At 37.3% G+C, this 15,526-nt stretch overlaps 1 protein-coding gene across 3 annotated transcripts in view; it reads left to right on the top strand.

Annotated features, from left to right (window-relative positions):
- Positions 1 to 15,526, top strand: part of LOC126248865 (cysteine--tRNA ligase, mitochondrial) — a 103,107-nt gene that overhangs the window by 55,011 nt on the left and 32,570 nt on the right. For all 3 annotated transcript variants that reach the window (XM_049950305.1, XM_049950307.1, XM_049950306.1), the window contains 2 exons: positions 423 to 556; positions 7,910 to 8,041. In XM_049950305.1, the coding sequence (XP_049806262.1) occupies positions 423 to 556; positions 7,910 to 8,041 (266 nt within the window). The remainder of the gene's footprint in view (positions 1 to 422; positions 557 to 7,909; positions 8,042 to 15,526) is intronic.

Below are 15,526 nucleotides of genomic sequence, written 5' to 3'. Positions count from 1 at the left end.
ATTCTTTGTACATGCCTGTCCACTTTTCATCACCTCTTGATCGCTCCTCATATCGATATCCATTGATAAAGATTTTCTTTTCACTTTCTCTTTTATGTGTGGTATTGTTGTATTGGAAAAATGACTGTCTACTTTTCCATGTAATTGATTTTATGGTAAGAGCTATTTGTAGATCATACTTAAAGTACAGAAGGAGAAATAGTTTAAGAATAAAAAAAAGTAGCAACTCGTGTAACACCTAAATTTTATGTATCCAGTTTTCTTCTAATGCTGAAATATTTTGAAAACCTGTCAGCTTTGTTGTGATGTCTCAATATTTTTAATCAACCTGAGTGACATGATTCATCTTCTTTGGCTTTTATGGCAGGTGAATTCATTGAAATCACGATAAAAATTTTCTATGAAATGATGTCTACTTTTAGTGCACTCCTGGGAGAAAGTATTGACATCCATTCTGGAGGTGTTGATTTACTTTTTCCGCATCACGAAAATGAAGAAGCTCAGTGTTGTGCACATCATAGTATCCCTCAATGGACAAATTACTGGCTTCATTCAGGTAAGATTTCTGTTACTTACCAAACTTGTAATGTATCCAAGAATGCCCGGTAATAGTAATTAATTCAAATTTTCATAACTGTCCAGCATATATAGTTCATCCATTTGAAATAAGAAAGAATAGTTTCTAAAAAAATTGTTTTAGTGTATATCTTTCTGTACTTGTAGGCTGAGGCACTTAGCAGGATTTTTTAATTATTATTATTATTTTTAAGGATTCTGTGGCAATGTAAATCTTCTCCGCATACATAAATTGAAGTCCTCTGCTCACTTCTGTCTGTGTGTTCAGCCTAATCTCAAGAACTATTGCAGGGATTTTGACACTATTTTCACTAGTAGTTGGACTACATTAAATGTGTTCGCAGTTATGAATATGGACAACCATCGGCTGTAGAATAGTTGGGAGAGGAAACCAAACAGCAAGATCATCAATCCCATTGGATTAGGGAAGGATGAGGAAGGAAGTCGGCCATGTCCTTTCACAGGTACAATCCTGGCATCTGACTGAAGCAATTTAGGGAAGTCATGGAAAACCTAAATCAGGGAGGCTGGAAGTGGGTTTGAAGGGCTATCGTCCACCTGAATATGAGTCTAGTATGCTAACCTTAGTGCCAACCCGCTCGGTGTGTAGAGTGGAATGACAACAATGAAAATTTGTGCCAGACTGGGACTTGAATCCACATTTGCCGCATATCTCGAGCAATAACTTTACCGTTAGGCTATCCATGCTTGACTCACAGCCAGACCCAAACTATCATATGTTGTAAACCAAGTGCCTGCAACCTGTACTCATACATCCATTATTTATATTCCCATATAGCTGAGACATTTTACCTGAAAGTCGCTTGCATGGTGTCGGCGGATAAATACACTATTGCAGTGTCTGTGTTACTCCAAATTACGATGTAATGTTCATTTGGACATGCATCCATGCTCCAAAGGAACAGACACTGTGATTACTACAGCCATTACAAAATATGTTGAATGTATTCGCAGTTGCAAATATGGACAACCATCAGATGTAGAATGGAAGGACAGACACTGCAATATTGTATGTATCTGCCAACCATGGGAAAGCTACTTTCAAGTAAAATGTCTCACCTGTACAGGAATATGAATAATGGATGTACGAGTACAGGATGTAGATGCATGGTTGATGACATTTGGAAATTTGGATCTGACTGTGAGCCGTGCACAAATAGCTAAATGATAAGGTGACCACTTGCAATAATCGGAAAATCTGGGTTCGAGTCCCGGTCCGGCATAAATTTTCATTGTCGTCATTCCATTCTACAGCTGATGGTTGCCCATATTTGCAGTTGCAAATACATTTAACGTATTTAACAATGGCTGTAGTCATCAAAGTGCCTGTTCCTTTGGACACACATGCAAGTTCAAATGAACATTGCATCATAATTCGGAGTAGCAAAAGCACTGCAATATCATATCGTATTGTATAATAGTTGAACTTGCTTTCGAGGCAGGTTTGTATTTATAATTTATAAATATTTCATGCAAATTGGTTGGACCATGATGAATTAAAGTCAACTGCCATTGTGAAATGAATGCCGTTGCCATCAAGAGCATCTACATCGATAGTCTAAAAATGACAGTTAAGAGCCTGGCAGAGGATTCATCCAATCACCTTCACAATAATTCTCTATTTTTCCATTTTTGAACAGCATGCAAAAAAAATGAACACGTCTATCTTTCTGGGTAAGCTCTGATTTCCCTTATTTTATTATGATAATAGTTTCTCCCGATGTAGGTCAGTGTCAAAAAAATATTTTCACATTTGGAGGAGAAAGTTGGTGTTTGAAATTTCATAAGACAGTCCCGCCACAATGAGAAATGCCTTTGTTTTACTTATCTCCACCCCAAATACTGTATCACGTCAGTAATACTCTCTCCCCTATTTCGCAATAATACAAGACGTGTTGCTCTTCTTTGAACTTTCTCAAAGTACTCTATTAGTCATAACTAGTAAGGATCCCAGACCACACAGCAGTACTCCAAAAGAGAACAGACAAATGTAGTGTAGGCAGTCTTTTTAGTAGATCTGTTGCATCTTCTAAGTGTTTTGCCAATAAAACACAATCTTTGGTTCTCCTTCCCCAGAACATTTTCTGTGTGGTCTTTCCAATCTAAGTTGTTCATAATTGTAATTCCTGGGTATTTAGTTAAATTTATGCCCTTTTATTTAATTGATTTATTGTGCAACTGAAGTTTAACAGATTCCTTTTAGCACTTAAGTGGATGACATCACATTTAGGGTCACTTGCCAATTTTTGCACCATACAGATATCTTTTCTAAATCGTTTTGCAATTTCTTTTGATCTTCTGATGTGTTTACTAGACAGTAAACAACAGCATCATCTGCAAACAACCTAATACGGCTGTTTAGAATGTCTTCTAAATCATTTATATAGAGAAGGAAGGGTGGAGAGCCTATAACACTATCTCGGGGACTGCCAGAAATCACTTTTGTTTTATTAGGTGACTTTCTGTCAGTTACTACAAACTGTGATCTCTCTGACAGGAAATTATGAATCCAGTCATGTAACTGAGACAGTATTCCATAAGCAAACAATTGCACTACAAGCTGCTTGTGTGGTACAATGTCAAAAGCCTTCTGGAAATACAGAATCAATTTGAAATCCATTGTCAGTAGCACTCAGCACTTCCTGTGAGTAACGGGCTAGCTGTGTTTCACAAGAACAATGTTTTCTAAATCAGTGTTGACTGTGTGTCAAGAGACCATTCTGTTTGAGGTTATTAATGATGTTCAAACACAATATATGCTCCAAAATCCTGCTGCATATTGATGATAATGATGTGGGCCTGTAACAACTTTCCAGTCTTTGGGTACAGATCTTTTGCGGAGTGAGCTTTTGTATATGATTAAGTATGGAGCTATTGCATCAACACACTCTGAAAGGAACCTAATTAGTACATAGTGTGAACCAGAAGACTCGCTTTTATTAAGGGGCTCCGGAACGCCCTATACTTGCAATGTTAAAATAACGCTTATAAATTACATCTTTCCTCACAAAGTATTTGAGGTAGGAAGTTGAACTTTTTACAGATTATTTATTGGAATATGGGCTACAACTTAACACAGGGATCTTACAAAATTTTAGTTCAGTTATTAAAGATGATTTTTTTTCAATTGTAATGAAAATTCACAACATTTTTTTGCAATTTTTTATTTATATATTCAAAAATATACAGTTTTTTGGAAAAAGGCTGTGTTAAATTATGCAGAAGGTACTGTGTAACATTTACTGAAAGTTTGAAACAAATATGTTTGGAAGATCCTTAGAAAACATGTAATTAGTATGAGAAAATAAAAGTTTTGGGAATCGAGTGTCAAAGATTGGATTAACTTTTTAGTGCATTCCAGGTCCATAGGATGGATTATCTTCATCCTCTGCAAACTCCTCCTCCAGCTTCCTCTTGTTCCTCCTCCTGTTTACTCTTGCTTGTATTTCTAGACTCTTTTCAGCCCTGTCTGCAGCCCGAAGGCGTTCCTTGTCTAAAGCAAGCATCGCTCGTACCATGTTAGAACCTATCTTCATTCCCATATTTCTAAATACCTTGCACCTTACAATGTTGCCATCATTGAAAGTCGCAACAGCATCATACACACCAAAGTGAAGTGTTTCTATTCCAACAAATACAGTCTTGGGGATTCTCGACCATATAACACTATTTACACTTTCATTGGAGTTTTGAGTTTTTCCGTGAATACACTTTTTCAACAGTTCAGGTGCTGCTAAGTCTCTGAAAATAGGTTTTATCACCTCCATTATTGCATGAGGCAGACTATGCTTATGAGTGTACACTTCACCAGTTAGCAATCCTTTGTTATATTTACACCAACTGTCTTCTTCTTTGGGACACAAGCTATGTTGGGGATTTTCATCGTCTTTATTGTTTACAGTAATAACACATACCTTTGGCTTTCCAACATTTCTCCTTTTCTTAAAAGCCTTCAGAGGATTTCTAATAACTTTACTTTTACTCATTATTATACTTCAACAAAACAGAGACTCAAGAAACAGAATTAATTACGAATATTTTCGAGATAACGACAGAGTAAATAAACATGAAACAATCGACAATCACACCAGCGATATATATTGAACCATCACAGGTTAGCCACAACACATACTTTATCTCACATCACTAAAATGTACCTGATGAACATGGACGTTAATAATAACACCATTTGACAGCAGTTTAACAGCGCCACAGTGGGTCACGCCCATGTAGAACACATTTCAAAAAAAATTTAAAAATAGTTGTAGTCTTCGGAATTGAATAAATTATATATCTATTAAAAGGTAATAGTCTGCAGATTCAGAAAATGCAAAAAAGTAAAAATTGAACTTTTCATGATTTTGAGCCTTTCCGGAGCCCCTTAAGTGATTTAAGTTGCTTCACTACTCCAAAGATGTCTACTTAGCTTCTAAGTTACTCATGTTGGCAGCTGTTCTTGTCTCTAATTCTGTAATACTTACTATGTCTTCTTTGATGAAGGAATTTTGGAAGGTGTGTTTAGTAACTCTGCTTTAGCAGCACTGTGATTGATAATATTTCCATTGCCGTTGCACAGAGAAGCCATTGATTGTGTTTTGCTACTAGCATACTTTACATACAACAAGAATCTCTTTGAATTTTCCGTCAGGTCTCGAGACAAAGTTTCATTGCACAAAGAGTTATAAGCATCTCACATTGAAGTTGGCAGTAAATTTCATTCTGTCAAAGATTGCCAATATAGGGGATTTAGTGTTCATTTGAATTTGGCATGTTTTTTTTTTGTTGCTGCAACAGTGTTCTGATCTGTTTTGTGTGCCATGAGGGATCAGCTCCGTCATTTGTTAATTTATTTGGTATAAATCTCTCAGTTGCTTTCAGTACTATTTCTTTGGATTCAATCTACACCTGGTCTGCTCTTACATTGTTAGTTTGGAAGGAGTGGAAGTAGTCTCTGAGGAATGCATCAAGCAAATTTTTATCTGCTTTCTTGAGTAGATATATTTCTCATTAATTTTTGATATATTTTTCATCAATTTTTGTTATATTTTTCATTAATTTTTGGAGGATTTGGGAGTTACATTATTCAGTCTCACTGTGACAATGATGTGTTCACCAATCCCTTTATCCGTTTTGATGCTCGTTCTTAGCTCAGTATTATTTACTGCTAAGAGATCACGTCTGTTTTCACAACCGTTTACTATTTGAGTGGGCAGATGGACTAATTGCTCTACATAATTTTCAGAAAATGCATTTAGCACAATTTTGGATGATGTTTTATGCATACCTCCGGATTTAAATATGTCTAAAAATTAGATTAACATGCAAAGATTCAAATCCGATCTTCATTTCTCACTGCAGCGGCAATGATTCTACATTTGCTCTGAGACACTATTGTCGAGATTGTGTGACATTGTCATTTTCATTTTTGGTGTTTGTAGTTTTTGTGCTGCCTATGCATCTTCATGGATCAAGTCTGTGTTGTTCAGTACAGACATGAAGTGGCATCTAATTGAAAGACTTTCACTAGGTCACTAAGCCATATGAAACTATTGTTACCAAACTCTATACATCTATATATTTTATAAGTTGAGGTCCCCCGTCATGTTTTTCTGTCAATATGTGAAGGGTAATCTCAGGAACTACTGTGCAGTTTTCACTAATATGTACACAGATTTAGGGCGGATTGCGCAGCATGGTAGTTTGCAGCTACCCTCATTGCCATGAGGTGTCAGTCTGAACACCAATTACATATGGATCACATGACATTTGTGTCTCCTGAGAACTTTCCTGGCATGTGCTGCTTAAACTGTTTAAGTTACATGAAAGTTATGTTATTCAGTTGCCTGATGATGATGTCTGCACTTTAACCATTACTCTATGTAGTGGCCCCTAAATAAAATTACCACTGTGCCAACCAAGATGTCTATCCAAACATGCTTAGTGGTTTCTTAAAAATTTTTAAATATTTTTTTCAAAAATATTTTAATTGTCTGGATTGTATACATATATGAATTTAAAATATGATGACTTGACTACTTTCTGTTATTTTGTGTTTACAGGGATGAAATGTAGGCCCTGATATGTCTTGCCATTGTCTCTTACTGGCAGACAGTACAGGAATCTACTGCTCAATTTTACAAATATGTTTGTTCTCCCAGAGCATCCCACTAGCAACCTATAACTTCAGCAAGGCAATACATCACTTCATTGCTCCTAAAATGTGTTTTGTGATACCCCAGAACACGTAAAACTAATCCTGTTGAGCACAGCTGGAATGCAATCAAGCATGACATATTGCCTGGAGCCCAGTTCCAGTCAATACCCATAAGTTGTGGGTGCCAGTTGTGGGGGGCATGGATTAGTATCACTCTCCAATGCTATGTTTCATGCAGTTCATGTCACTTTGCACTGCCACAGTCATCAGGGCAAGAGAAGATGCAGCACACTCGCTGACGGATGTTTGTAAAGAGTGAGGAATTTCTAGGGGCCATTTAATATCAAATAAGTTATGAATCTGGTGTGCCTAATTGTATGAGAACAGAATGGAAAACCTGACAAAATTACAAGTCAACCAGTGGATAAAAGTGGAAATCAAAAATTGACTTATTTTTATTTTATTTTATTTATGTAGACATATATTGTAAATATACTACAGAGATGCCAGTGATTTATGTTTCTGCTTAAAATGCCAATAGTTGTACTATTAAATGTAAGTAAACATTGTTTTCAATGTTTTTTTTTCTTTTCCAAATTTGATAGACTGCCAAACATTTTAACATCTTTCTTAACAAAGAAGGAATCCTTACTTTATTTATTGGCATCATTAGACAGTATTTTCAATTATTATTATTATTATTATTAGGTTTTATTTGGAATGCTCATTTTATTTATTTTGTCAGATTTACTTTCATGTCTAGCAAGGTTGTAAGTGTTTGCTCTTACTGGGTATTGACTGAACAGAGGGGCATAACTGGGCTCGTATTCAAGAAAGCAGGTTTCAGAACCCTGAAGTAGCATCCATCTTATCTGCAGTTTTCTTGAATCACCTCAGGCAAACATTGATACAGAGCCTTTGAAAAATCCAAATATCCTAAAAATGTGTAGCTGAAATGGTGCTATTTTTCTAAAGACCAAGATGTTAATGAGGCATTAAACACCTAATTTCATCCATGCTACATAACTGCTGAGAATTTAACAGTTACATACAATTAGCTGAAATATATGACATTATTATAAATATGTTGTTACAGTGTGCCATTCCATTGTCAGAGAGTTGAAAGATTGCACTCCATTATAAAATTTTTGTTTGCAGGTCACTTACACCTGAAAGAAAGTGGAAAAATGTCAAAATCACTGAAAAATACCATTTCTATTTCTGATTTCTTGAAGGAATACACTTCTAATGAATTCAGAATGTTCTGCCTGCTGAGTCATTACAGAAACAGTAAGTTTTGTTAGAATAAAATGTATTCCACCTTTGTTGGTATGTTTAGTCTCATGCCTGTTTCTACTAGAAAAAGAGGAGGAAAATACCATATTATAGCTGGAGGGACACCACATTTTAAAAAACATTTATTATGAAAAAGTAATGTTTGAGTTTTTCTGCAAGTCCATTGTGATTTTCCATGTCTCTGGGAGCATCAGTGACACACAAGACTATCTGATGGAGAGGGAACACAGACACTGTAATGAGCAGAGTATGTATTTGGAAATTGACTCCAAATTAAGTGCAGAAATGTAACATTTTCAACAACAGTGTTTTGGGAAACTATTACAAAAGTAGGGAGACTTGCATAGCTGAATCAATTGAAACGGAACCATTGCTGAAAAGCAAAAGTTGAATGAAGCCAAAACGTGCAAGGACAGCTATGCAAGAACCATTGAGTGAACACAGAATCAAGATCTTATATACTGTACTGCCACAAAAATGCTAAAATGGTTTGATACAATATAAAATCAGATAATGGAACAAAATTGTCTTTCCAAATGCTTGTCAACCATGATAACACCAAAACAAAACTGATATAATGAATGCCAAAATACTATATTCTGTCTTTTAAAACAGTTTTACTGAAGAAGATCACAATGGAAGTTCCTATGTTTAACTTTCTTAAGAATACAAAAATGACATGTACTTTACATATGGCGGGAACCTTATCAACCATACACCTGCTGTACGAGCCTCTTCCATTACTTTCTGTTGACTGCATTGTTTGTCCACTCATGTTGATGTTCATCCCAGCTGTGTCATCTCGGATATTATCTCTGCACCTAATTCTGGGTATTCTTCTTTTTCCATCTGTTGTCGTACCAAATTCTGTTTGAGCTAGTCTACTTTCCATCATTATTGCTATATGTCCTGCCCAGTTCAATCTTTCTTCTCTAGCACTTAAGCAATGTTACAGTGTTTGTACAGCTCTCTTAATTTTTTATTTTTTTCTTGTTGTTCCATTCCATGTTATTTTCATCCTCCTCCAGTCCACAAATGTATCGTAGTTTTTTTTTTTTTTTTTTTCCGAATATTAACAGTTTTTCTTCATCTTCCTTTCAAAACATTAATGATTCACATCCTGATAATGTTACCAGTATAATAGTCAAATAAGTGGATTTTGAAGTTAGTACTGAGTGATCTTTTAAGATTTTGCTAAAACTGAGAAGTGTTTTTCCATCTGTTAAGTAGTCAACTGTCTTCAAAGTCTTTACAGCCAAAGGAGAATCGTTTTAGATTTTCTTACTTATGACTGGATATTCTGTCTTACCTTCATTAACATGTAATCCTATTATCTCAGTGATTTTGTAATAATTTTTCATCATTTTGATTAAATCTGTTTTGGAACTATGTACTAATGCTGTATCATCTGTGTAGGCAAGTCTAATAACGTACATCTCCCTTGGGGATTGGGTGTACTAAACTCTCTATTATCTTCCCAAGACAAGATTAAATATAGTAGATGAAATGGTGTCCCCTTGTTTCAGTCCAGTATGGTTAAACAGTAGTCTTGTGAACAAAATCGATGTCGAACTTAACAACACCATACACATTATTTCAGGAACCATTAGGTCTACCCCTCACATATGGGTACGTGTCCTGAGTCATATACCATCCCCAAAAATACGAGGAGAAGCAGCCTTGGTCAGCGAATACAACATGATCGAAGCAGATGCTGAACTACCGGTACACATCGATATACCTGATCTGAGTATCAAGAGGCTTCGTTCAAGACATCATAGGTCTACCGCTCACATATGGCTATGTGTCCTGAGTCATATACCACCCCCAAAAATACAATGAGAAGCAGGCTTGGTGAGGGAATACAACAAGATTGAAGCAAACCCTGAACTATCGGTACTTATCGATATACCTAATCTGAGTATCAAGAGGCTTCGTTCCAGACATCCTCCTATTGCTCTCGACAGCCTCACTGGGTCTGACATCAACTCTTGGAGAAGAGAATGACTCCAGATGCCCCAACAGCTTGCCACCTAATGCCTTGTATTACTGAGGCAGTTCCTGGGTTTGATCAGCCCCACAAGATCTTGTCAACCGACTAAGAACTGGGCATGGAAGATGTGCTGACTCACTCTTCAAATGGTGACTGCTGTCTTCGCTAGTATGTGACTGTGAGGTGCCTAAGCAGACCACCCAACACATCAGAGAAGAATGCAGTGCTAGAGCGTTCAGTGGGGACTTTCAAGAATTCCTCGTGGCATCCCAAAAATCCATTTAATATATACAACAACTAGATGTTTGTCTGTGAATATATGTAATGTAGAATAACATGATCCAATACTGAAATGTACTTAAATGCCATACACTAAATAAATAAATAAATAAAGTCCAGTGAACACCCTAAAATTTTCAGTTTGCTACAAGTGTCTTTGTGCAACCTAAAGTTTCCTTTATATGCATTGTAACTAATCTGATCAGCTTTGATGGTATTTCAGATTCCCTCATTGTATTCAGGAGTGTCTGTCAGTGGATACTAGATATGCCTTTTTGAAACATAGAAACAATATGTGGACGTCTACATTGAATTCCCACACCTTCTATGTTATTTGTCTTAGAGTGAATAAATGACCTAATGTGACTATATTTCTGTGAAAACCGCATTGGTAGTCACCAATTAGTTCTTCAGTTATTGATCTCAGTCTGTTTAATAGGCATATCACAAGGATTTTATAAGTGATATCCAATAAAGCAATTCCTCTGCAGTTATAGCACAAAATATGGGGCATGTAATTGTGTTTTTCCAGTAAGGTACGGTTTCTGTCTTCCAAATTGTTCCTGCTAAAGACTGTAGTTCTAATTCCAGTTGTGATCCTTCATTCTTTAATATCTTATCATATATCTGGTCTTCACCACAAGCTGTTTTAGTCTTTAATTTAATGATGGAGTGGTAACTTGTACATCAACTGTATGAGGTGCTTCAAGTTAAAGCATGACTGTGGATCATCACAGTAAAGGATTTGCAAAAAGTATGTCTTTCATCTTTTTGTATGTCACTTTTGTTGGTCAGTATTTTCCCATATTGATCTTAATAAACTGTTCTCTTTTAGTAAATTTACCAAAAGATTTTTATATGATACATTGGCTTACTATGTGATGCTTGAAATCACCCTCTGTGTAGTATCCTGCCCACTCCTCCAATAGAGGGTGCCTAGGAAGCCACATTCTCGGATTGACAGACAACAATTCAAGAAAGTCACATTAATGGAGTTTATTACAATAAGTTAAACTGACAATACTTAACTTCGCATATTCACAGAGGTATGTTGCAAGCAAATAGCCACATGCAAATAATCAATGTTCTTTGGTATATACAATTTCAATACAAGCAAAACAAAACAGTTCACAAGTCACTGCTGTAGAGTTAGTATGATGGCTAGTCTTCCAGTCCGGCAGCGGTTAGGCGGTGCGGTGCTAATATTCTCTTTGTATAGATGCCGCTGCAGTCATGGTGTCGTCCAAGTCAGCGTACTATTGGCTAATGCCATCTCACAGCCCTCTCTGCTCTTGTATTCTTGATCTTCGTGCCAGCACTTGTCGTCACACCAGAAAACTGTTTCTCTTATCATATTGTTGTAGTATTCCCTTTTCTCTTGTCTTAGGGTTTGTTGTGTTTCCTGGCAGATTATATAATATGTTTCCTTCAGGGTCATATTGTTCCTTTCTTGAATCCACACTTTCCTTGCATTTCTTCTCCCCACCACTTTTTCTTGGCTAAGTTACTTCATGAATACTGTTCTTCAGGTGTCTCTATCTGCTTTTGACATCTCGTTCATCCCTATTAGCCAGTCTAGTCTTTGTTAAGTTACTTCCCATTCCTTTTGTTAACTTTTCTTGTGTATTTTTTCTTTCCATATTTCCTATGTTGTATCATAGCGCTCCAAGTGTGTCTGAGCAGCGTAGACCACTCCATTCGCACCATCAACAGTACAGGCTCCGCTAATGGTATACTACACCTTCCACATCGTTGGCAACAGGTTCTATGCAACGCTGGTGACTACTTGGAAGTACAGTAACAGGTGCAAACATGTAACCCTTTTGTATTGGTTGTGAATAAATAGTTGCCATTAAATTGCAACCCTTGTATTAATTATCAAAAACACTTTCAACTTCAACTTCTCCAATTTGACACTCAAATATGAGTTCCAATTTGTATTGTTGGAACTATCAATAAATAATACACTGATGTCCAAAATTAAAGCAACAAAAGGAAATTTAGCAAAGATGAATTTATTTTGCCACAAAACAGTACACACAGGTGATGATAAAGTAGAAACAATGTAAAGAATACAGAACATAAACAACTACTACAAGCATAACAGTAGACGAAAATGTTCTTCATTTTTTCCAACTTAACAGATTTGCACACACATTCTGACAACTGGTTAATGTGCTCACTAAGGTGTGTGACCACCTTTGGCTGCAATACAGACATGACAACAAGTGAGCATGCTGTGAATAATGTCATCAATGTCATGTTGAGGCAATAATGTTCATTCTACCTGTGGAACTGCTCGCAAGTCTTGGAGAGTGATTGGTAGATGCTGATGTGATGCAACCCATCTACCTAGTGCACCTCAGACGTGCTCTATGGGATTCATATCGGGAGGGTGAGCATGTCACACCATGCATACAGTATCTTCTGCTTCCAAGAAAACATCAGCCACTCGATGCTCTATGAGGTCGAGCATTGTCATCCATCAGCATGAAGTCTGGGCACACAGCACCTCGCAAAATCATACATGAGGACCCAAGACCTTGTCATGACACCTGTCAGCAGTTAAATCTTTCCAATTCACCCTCACAATTTCATGAACAGATGTTCGAATGATCAACATGATCCCTGCCCACACCATTAGGTATCCTCCTTGACACTGGTCTCTTTCCACAATGTTCGGGTCTCAAAATTGTATTCCACATGTTCAGATGCGAATCCGTCAAGAACCACTCTACAGACCAAATCAGGACTCATCTGTGAAAAGAACATTGGCTCACTGTTGAGGTGGCATTTTGACAACTTCACTCTATTCGTTTCCTTTTGTGAAAGGGGCAAACATACAGTAGGTCTCCAACAATAAAGGCCACTCTGTCAAAGCCTTCTCTACACCGTTTGTTTCGATACAACACATCCAGTGGATGCTGTGAGAAAAGATGCCTGCAGCTGCACAGTACGAAGGTGATACTGTTGTGCCCTTACAGCCACATAATGGCCATCTCTTTATGATGTCATATGTGGTTGGATCTGGCCTGGTCTTTATAATACAATTTTGGTCTCTCTAAACTGTTGTCACATCCAAGAAACAACAGAACGATTCATGTTAAGCCATTGGGAGACATTAGTTTGCGACTGTCCCGCCTCCATTATTCCTGTGGCCCTCCTCCGCAGGAAGTCTGGAAGGTGGTTTCACTGTACCATACTGCACTTTCTGTGACTGTGTACATGGTAATTGTTGATGTGTAACTACCTAGCAAATGCTACTCTGATAGATGCCCTGACATCATCGTTGGCGTGGTTTTGCATTGACCGAAGTGCCATCTTCTGTGCAGAACATGATCATACAGGCATCTGTTGACAGTTTGTATGATTATATCATGAATTAGACACAGGACAGGGAAATATCAGTTTGTTGCATTAATTTTGGATGCCGGTGTGCAATGTACCTCTTTTGAGCTCTTACCCATGACACTAATTTTATTGGAATGAATTGGTTGCTTATGATAGTGTATTAGAAGAAATGGTTCATGGTCTTCAAAAATTCCACCTGCAAATTACCCATATAGTCGTTTATGTAAAATTTAACAATAGTATTATATAAGCAGGTATCGTAATGTATGAGACATTTGTACATGCAATACAATTTTCGCAATCACAAAGCTCTGAACTGTGCCATTTCAATGTTGAAATTTCCAGAGATAACTCCTTTAATTTAAATTTCAATAGTTTCTCTCACCATTAACTCAAAGTTTGAAAAACGAAAAATGTGTTTATATCACCATGATGAGACTCAAATAAGCTAGCAATTATTATATTTCTTTTAATCAGTCTTATAGGACTGGACTCTCCGTATAGTTTTGAGCAGTGTGGTGTAATGTCTAATTAAACCATACCTGATATAAATTCCAGCATCACAACTTTTCTCAGTTTCCTAATATGATGCCCACATGTCCATGAGGAATGAAACTAAACAGTGTGCTTGACAGTGTTCTGATAAATGTGTCACCACGTAGTGCTAGGAAAATGTTTTACCTTTAACAGTTTATTTCAAATAAAAATAATATTAATTTTTAGCAACATAAATGTTCTGTCTTTATTTTTGTTTTAATTTAAGCAGAAATAAGTATATGGCCTGTATGATTTTGACGTTCTGTAGCTGCCAAGTTAGAACTGTTGGAGTGTTTTATCTTTCATAAAAATTCACTGTTTTTTCTTTCATAAAAAAGCACTGTTTTTTCTTTCATAAAAGAAGCACTGTTTTTGTCATTTCTCTTGATCTTGGGAGAAATCACTGCTATTTGATAACACTGCTTGCTTAATTACTCTTATTGTCCTTCAGAGAAATGACGTATGTAAACTCATGTTGCAAACTTAATTTCATGTGCACCTTTTAGGAAAGCAAACTACTAAAAAATGTCTTTCCCAGTCTGACGAGATGTAATCCGTGACCTGTGTGAAATCTTTTCCACAAACTGTGTAGCTGAATGAATGTTCCATTTTTGAATTGCCTACATATAGTTTACATCCATCTCCATTGCTGAGCAGTCAGTCTGGTACCAAGCGCCGTGGGTTTTGAATCCGCGCCACACAGCATGGACCTCGATTACCACTAGAGGTCTCTACAGCTGTCGCGCCGTAAGCCACGGCTACGCACGTTCCTGGCTCGCGTAAAACATGAGGGTGCCACGGTGGAACACATGGTCCCAGCAGCCAATAGTGGCATGCCTTATTATTTATATAAGTGCCTGCCTCTCGCTGAGCTAGGCAGTCTGAACACCGTGGAGGACAGCGTGTTTACAATACTTTGTTTTCATTACAAGTGGACATTGTGAATTCATTTGGTTGTCTCTGTCACCCCTTTGCTTCTTGCGTGTTATCGTCTTAAGGTCTCACTCAGTTGTCCGTCGTTGTTCGTATCCGTCCTTTCTGTTCGTTTGTTTGCTCATGGGCTGCTCTCCGTTTGGTCCCACCGCACTTCGTTCTTGGCCACCCAACCGTTCCAGTCATGGTTACAACAGTCAGCATGTCTGACTGCCATGCAGAGGACCCGGGTTCAATTTTTCGGTACTGCCATGGATTTTTCTTTGATGGGAGGACTGGAATGGGGTGCAGTCAGTCCCATGATGCCAGTTGAGGGGCTGCTTGAATGAGAAGTAAAGGTTCCAACATCTGAAATGCAGACAATGTCCAGGAGAGCAGTGTACAGT

This window comes from Schistocerca nitens, chromosome 3 (assembly GCF_023898315.1).
Source record: "Schistocerca nitens isolate TAMUIC-IGC-003100 chromosome 3, iqSchNite1.1, whole genome shotgun sequence".
In the NCBI taxonomy this organism is placed as follows: domain Eukaryota; kingdom Metazoa; phylum Arthropoda; class Insecta; order Orthoptera; family Acrididae; genus Schistocerca; species Schistocerca nitens.
Note: the sequence above shows the minus strand (reverse complement) of the source record. Positions and strands in the feature narration are given on the sequence as shown.